Consider the following 6,779-nt stretch of genomic DNA (forward strand, 5'->3'; position numbering starts at 1 on the left):
TCCCTTGCAAGTCCTACTCAGGCTGCACCTACACAGCTGTCTCAGTTCCTATCTGAGGCTCCCGCAGCCTCCTCTGAAAGTCCTCATCACAGCCAATGATAACTGAAACTGTTTTCTTGTGCAGGGCACGGAAAGATCTATTCAACTCACTGCCCAATCTCCTCTCCTGGTGCAGAAAAGACACCCAGTCAGCGACTTGCATTCTCTGCAGACATGAGTGAATAATAATAATGCCTAACCTTTATATAGTGCTAATTCCACGCCTGGCACTGTTTTAGGCAGTCATATAAATTAATGTAATCCACACAACCTCAAGACTGATGATACCTCTTCATCTTACCAAGCACTGAGCAGTTAAATAACTTGCTCCAGATATTAAGGAGCTGGGGTTTGAACCAGCCAGCCTGGTTTCCCATAAATGAACCAAGAACTGGAACGAGGACAAGACCTCCGAGAAGGAGTCAGGTAGGACGTGATTTGTGCGCTTTACATCTAAGATCTTCCAGCTCCCAGGGAGCCCGTTTCATGGAGCGGAAGATAGAGGCCGGGAGGGACAAGGAGAGCCTCGGAAGCCGTGTGGAGTAAGCGGTGCTGTTTGGGGTCCGGGAGCAGGGGCGTGGCCTGGATGCGTGGGCGCCCGGGGCTGCACGTCCTCAGACCAAACTACAACTCCCAGGACGCACTTGGCGCTGACGCCCACGCGACGTCACGGCGGCGGAGGCGCAGGCGGCTGGGCTCCCGGCGGGTGGACTGTTCGAGCCCTTCCGCTGGGACCCGGCCCCTGGCTCCGGCCCCGCGGTAAGTGGGGCGACTGCGCCTTACCGAGTCCGCGGAGGCCCCGCGGCGTACATCCGCAGCCTCCATGACAGCGCGGGCGCGCAGACGGGGTGGCATCTACCATATGGGGGGCATCCGGGCCGAACCAAGTGACCGGCGTGGGGGACCCCGCTGGGGACTCCGGGCCGCATCCTCCCTAGCTGGCCCCGGGGGCCCAGCGCTGGTGTCGCATGTCCGCTGGCCGCGCTCAGAGCCCGCGTTTGAAGGCGCTGGGCAGGCAGGGGCAGCCCCGCCCCCTGAGGAGGGTGCCCAGGACCCCGGGGCGCCGCGGCGAGGTTTTCGGGCTGGAAGGGTCTGAAGGGCTCCTCCCCCGATAGCTCTCCCACCGCCAGTAGAGCCTCGGGTTGGGGAATAGAAGCCCCGCGAGGCTAGGTCCTTTGGGCAGCCTGTGTGCGTCTGGGGAGGCGGTGGGAGGGATGGGGAGAGGTCGCCCGGGTCTGGGTAGACTGATGTACAGGTGGAGATACGGTGCAGGCTGTGTGGATTCAGATCCTTACAACTTCCTCTTCCCTGCCCCGGTAGATGGGAGCGCCCTCCGTGGGCTGAGCCTGTCAGCATCCTCGATGCACCCTGGTCCCTGAAGTCGGAGAAGAGCCCTTACCCACCCACACCCCCTTGCGCCATTTCGGGTCACCTGGGTCCTCAGCCCTAGCGGCCACCAGATCTGAAAGGAGCAGGACGATGATCCTGGCGTCGGTACTGGGGAGCGGCCCCCGGGGCGGGCCTCCGCTCCGGCCCCTCCTGGGGCCCACACTCGCGCTCCGGGCCCGCTCGACGTCAGCCACCGACACACACCACGTGGAGATGGCTCGGGAGCGCTCCAAGACCGTAACCTCCTTTTACAACCAGTCTGCCATCGACGCGGCAGCGGAGAAGGTGCGCAAGGGGGCGGCGAGCCCGGGGTCCGGGATGTGGCTGCGAGTGAGAGTGTTGGGGGTTCTCTGCTCAAGGCCCCTCTCCCTCCCTAGCCCTCAGTCCGCCTCACGCCCACCATGATGCTCTACTCCGGCCGCTCTCAGGACGGCAGCCACCTTCTGGTAAGATTTATGCCCTCTATTTTCCTCGTGGATCCTGGAGCTCTCCGGGACGCTCAGGCTCCAGCCCCGCCTTCCTTTCTCTTTTTCTCCTAGAAAAGTGCTCGTTACCTGCAACAAGAACTTCCAGTGAGGATTGCTCACCGCATCAAGGGCTTCCGCTGCCTTCCTTTCATCATTGGCTGCAACCCCACCATACTGCACGTGGTAAGGTAGAGAGGACCTTCAGTCAGCGGGCCACCCTGCCCAGGGGGCAAGTGGGGAGTCTGGGGCCCAGAGTGGCAGACGATTGCTTGCCTAAAGGTGTCAGGGCCACAAAGGATTCAACCCCAGGCCCTCAGAAGCCAAAGGTGTGTATTCATGGAGCCTGGAAGGGTGGCAGTAGGGGTTTGATCACGTGGTCGACCAGTTGGGTGGTGAGCCCCATGGGTAGGTGGGGGTGGCTGTTCTCTGCTCAGTGCCCATGCGGCTCTGTGAATTCCCACACCTCTTCCTTGCAGCACGAGCTATACATCCGTGCCTTCCAGAAACTGACAGACTTCCCTCCAGTGAGTGCTGGGCCAGAGCAGGGTGAGGGGCTGAGAGGCTGGGCTTGGACCACCCTTCCTCATGACTCTGTGACCTGCAGATTAAGGACCAGGCGGACGACACCCAGTACTGCCAGCTGGTGCGACAGCTGCTGGATGACCACAAGGATGTGGTGACCCTCTTGGCAGAGGGCCTGCGTGAGAGCCGGAAGCACATAGAGGTTGGGGCAGTGAAGGAGGGGTTGGGCATGCTGGGGGCTGGGAAGGGCACGGGATTCTGAGACCTCACTCTTTACAGGATGAAATGCTCGTACGCTACTTCTTGGACAAGACGCTGACTTCGAGGCTTGGAATCCGCATGTTGGCCACGCATCACCTGGCGCTGCATGAGGACAAGGTAGGGCTCTGGGACCTGAGACCCACCTGGGAACGTTAAGTGAGACAGAGGAGACTGGGCTGGGGATCCGTGTCAAGGGCCTGGGGGTTGAGGCTGTGGAGCTGGTGCTTTGGGGCAGTTCTGAAGTTGCCAGCATCTGGGGGTGGGGCTAGGGGTGTGGGTAGTCCTGACCTCCTTTCTCCGGCCAGCCTGACTTTGTCGGCATCATCTGTACTCGTCTCTCACCAAAGAAGATTATTGAGAAGTGGGTGGACTTTGCCAGGTGAGGCAAGAATGGCTCAGGGGGTGGTCAGACGTCTGGGGCAGGGAAGGATTGGGTCTGAGCCCTTGCCCGGGGCATGGTCTGTGGGGAGCAGGGTTTCTCAATGATGGCACTATTGACATTTCCAGCCAGATAATTCTTTGTCATAGGGGCTGCCCTGTGCATGTTAGGAAGTTCAGCAGCATCCCTGGCGCCAGTAGTATTGCCTAGTTGTGACAAACAAAAATGTCTCTGTACATTGCCATATATTACTTAGGAGGGCAGAATTGTCTCCAGTTGCAAACCACTGGCGGAGGGGCCCCTGACTGAACCCTCGCTCCTGTCCACAGACGCCTGTGTGAGCACAAGTATGGCAATGCACCCCGTGTCCGCATCAATGGCCACGTGGCCGCCCGGTTTCCCTTCATCCCTATGCCACTGGACTACATCCTGCCGGAGCTGCTCAAGAACGCCATGAGGTGGGGTGGCTGGATGTGCTGGGTGGGAGGCAGACAGGAACCGGGGTGCTTCTACTTACTGGTCTTTCCCCTCTGCATAGAGCCACAATGGAGAGTCACCTAGACACTCCCTACAATGTCCCAGATGTGGTCATCACCATCGCCAACAATGATGTCGATCTGATCATCAGGTTTGCCCCGAGTGGGAGTTCGGCTGAGGTGGATGGGATGGGGGTCCAGGCACTGTTCCTGACTTGATCTAGGACCTTGAGCCCCTTCCTGCCCCATTCTGGGACTTGGTCCTTGACCAGATAAACTATTCTCTGGATCCTGAGATGGCCATGAGCTGCTTATTAATGGATCTGGGGCCAGTTGCAGCCCTAGGTATCCTGCCTCTGTCAGCAGCTGAGGAGCTTGAAATTGAGAAGCAGTCAGGAGTTGGTCTAGGGTGCTGGGCCGAGGATAAATGTCACATCCTGTGAGAAGGTATAAGCAGTCAGTGGCCCTGGCAGAGGTGAGGATGATACAAACAAGGCCCTAGGGTCTAGGTGGTCCACATTCCAGCTCTGGGTGGAAGGGACAGGAAGGCAAACTTTGCACTGTCTGCTTGCTGGGTGGTGAGTCCCCCGTCAAAGCTGAGCCAAGCCCATTATTGTTGCCATCTTGCTAGGATCTCAGACCGTGGTGGAGGAATCGCTCACAAAGATCTGGACCGGGTCATGGACTACCACTTCACTACCGCTGAGGCCAGCACACAGGACCCCCGGATCAGCCCCCTCTTTGGCCACCTGGACATGCACAGTGGCGCCCAGTCAGGACCCATGCACGGGTGAGACCCTGCCAGACCAGGATGGAGGGGTGGGGGACCCCAGGAGACTCAAGCCTCTGAAGCCTCCTGTCCTGTCCCCCTGCCCACCACCAGCTTTGGCTTCGGGTTGCCCACGTCACGGGCCTACGCGGAGTACCTCGGTGGGTCTCTGCAGCTGCAGTCCCTGCAGGGCATTGGCACGGACGTCTACCTGCGGCTCCGCCACATCGATGGCCGGGAGGAAAGCTTCCGGATCTGACCCCACAGCCTTTGGCCTGCTCACCTGACCAGCCTGGGCCGCATTCCCTGCAGGACCTCCTGGGTCAGGCAGGGTGGCCTCCTGCTCCACACGCTGCTGCATCTTGGGTCTCAGGGTCCCAGACAGATGGACTTACATGGAGCTGGGCACCGCCCCGCCTCAATAGGGTCCATTGTCTCCTTGCCTCCAGACCTTGGAGAGGGGAAGTGGGCACCCTGAGGCCTCCAGCACCAGCTCCGTCATTCTTGTTCCTGGGGAACCCCCACTCTGACCTGTCGTTTGTTATTAAAGTTCACATTTTGAATGCCCTCTCGGGCCCTGTGTGTGGGGAGGGCAGGTGAGCTTTTGTTTCTGTCCCCATTCAGGTTCACTGAGCCCTTGGGTTGAACTGGTTTGTGTCCCAGTCTCTTACCTGCCCTGAGAGCCTGGTGGGCCAGGAGTAGAATGGGTCCCAAGTCTGTTGCATGTTTGATTTGGTGGGAGTGGGATGACCGCAGCACCTTATACAAAGAGCTTTCATCTCGTTGAACAAATGTTTCCGGGTCCCAGATAATATCGAAGGCCCAGATTGACCCAGCTTCTGGCCTCAGTTCTGACTCTTCCTTTCCTGGCAGTTACAGTTTATAGAGGTGAAGGTCACCACACTGGGCAACCTCCTGAGCCAACTGATTCCCGAGCCTGAGTAAGGTTAAAAATACTGTGTCTGCTGCTGCCAAGGAAAAGAACATACAAGGTTGTGCCCTGGCAGGCCCCAGCAGGGACTGGGTGCCCCACTGCAAGGAAAGGCGGGGCCCTGATAGGGAGGAGCAAGGATTTGGACAAAGATACCAGGTAGGCTCAAGGTTAGACTTGAATCAGAACTCCAGATGACGTCTTAGGTGGGAACACCCTACCCACCTTGCCAGGGAAGAAGAAAGGCCTAAGGGTGGCCTGGTGGGGCTGGGAGGAGAACTGGAAAGTTCTCTTACTTTCACATCTGAGCTTCCACAGCACACTTCCTAAGGCTGACTCTAGGCCTGTACCATCTCCTACCCTTCAGGGGGATGGAGGGTAAGTTGTATCTGGAGGTCAAATGGAGGGGGCTAGGAAACCACAGTGACTTGCTAGACTGAAAAATCCTGCCAGCTGCAGGGCAGGACGGTGAGGCTGGAGAAGCAGGCAGCCATCAGAGGCCAGGGCCCTGAAACATGGGATTTATCTTGAGGCAGTAGGGACCCATGGGTATTTATTTAGAAATGGGGTCTTGCTCTGTTGCACAGGCTGGAATATGGTGGCTGCAGAGTTCACTGCAGCCTTGAACTCCTGGGCTCAAGAGATTCTCCCACCTCAGCCTTCTGAGTAGCTGGGACCATCATGCCAGGCTAAATTTTAAAATTTTTTGTAGGAACAGGGTTTCTACAAAACCCTATGTTGCCCTGGGCTGGACTTGAACTCTTGGGCTCAAATGATCCTTCCACCCCAGCCTCCCAAAGTGGTGGGATTACAGGCATGAGCCACTGTACCTGGCCCATGGGTGAGTTTTGAGCTGGGAAGGGATGGTTCTGGTTGGAGTCCCTGAGAGGATTCGTGTCCACGTGATTTGTTAAGAAAGTGCTCCCAAGACAGAGCAGGGGAAGCAGGAAGGAGAAGGGGAAGAAGCCAAGCAAGGACGTGACCTCAGGCAAAAGCCCAGAACCAGTCAATTATGCCTCAGGGTGGAAGGTGAGAGAGCTAAACCTCAGAGTCACTGATTAATTTCTCCACTTGGCAGTCACTGGTTAAAGTCTGTCGGTAAAGCAAGCAGCTCTGTTAAGGATGGAGTTTTAAGAAGAGTCTCAGGTGCTGGTGTGGGCCTTTGAAAGCACATCAAAGGTAATCTGGGCCACACAGAAACAGAAACAGCAAGAACTCCCAGAGGATCTGGGTGGAGCGCCTACATGGTTTTTTAAAATTTGTTTTGGTTTTTGAGACAGAGTCTCAATTTGTCGCCCAGGCTGGAGTGCAGTGGCACGATCGCTCACTGCAACCTCCGCCCCACGCCCCCCCAACCCTGGGTTCAATCGATTCTCCTGCCTCAGACTCCCGAGTAGCTGGGATTTACAGGCACATACCACCACACCCAGCTAATTTTTGTATTTTTCGTAGAGATGGGGTTTCGCCATGTTGGCCAGGCTGGTCTTGAACTCCTGACCTCAGGTGATCTGCCTGCCTCGGCCTCCCAAAGTGCTGGGATTACAGC

The 6,779-nt window shown here is 57.5% G+C and overlaps 1 protein-coding gene across 1 annotated transcript; it reads left to right on the forward strand.

The window, feature by feature from the left end:
* The first annotated feature begins 716 nt into the window (after positions 1-716).
* On the forward strand, positions 717-4,869 carry BCKDK (branched chain keto acid dehydrogenase kinase). The gene is made up of 12 exons (XM_005591704.4): positions 717-798; positions 1,360-1,713; positions 1,806-1,874; positions 1,968-2,078; positions 2,372-2,419; positions 2,500-2,619; positions 2,697-2,795; positions 2,984-3,057; positions 3,387-3,515; positions 3,596-3,685; positions 4,165-4,323; positions 4,417-4,869. Exons 2-12 carry the CDS (start codon positions 1,519-1,521, stop codon positions 4,559-4,561), a joined length of 1,239 nt encoding a protein of 412 aa, XP_005591761.1. The 5' UTR covers positions 717-798; positions 1,360-1,518; the 3' UTR covers positions 4,562-4,869.
* The last annotated feature ends 1,910 nt before the right edge of the window (positions 4,870-6,779 follow it).

This window comes from Macaca fascicularis, chromosome 20, assembly GCF_037993035.2.
Source record: "Macaca fascicularis isolate 582-1 chromosome 20, T2T-MFA8v1.1".
Classification (NCBI taxonomy): domain Eukaryota; kingdom Metazoa; phylum Chordata; class Mammalia; order Primates; family Cercopithecidae; genus Macaca; species Macaca fascicularis.

What these genes read in the sequence shown, in the direction of transcription:
- BCKDK (XM_005591704.4), top strand. Translation starts at nt 1,519, where the DNA reads ATGATCCTGGCGTCGGTACTGGGGAGCGGCCCCCGGGGCGGGCCTCCG. An exon ending in AGGACGGCAGCCACCTTCTG is followed by an intron (nt 1,875 to 1,967) that starts GTAAGATTTATG and finishes TTTTTCTCCTAG; the next exon opens with AAAAGTGCTCGTTACCTGCA. An exon ending in AGAGCCGGAAGCACATAGAG is followed by an intron (nt 2,620 to 2,696) that starts GTTGGGGCAGTG and finishes CACTCTTTACAG; the next exon opens with GATGAAATGCTCGTACGCTA.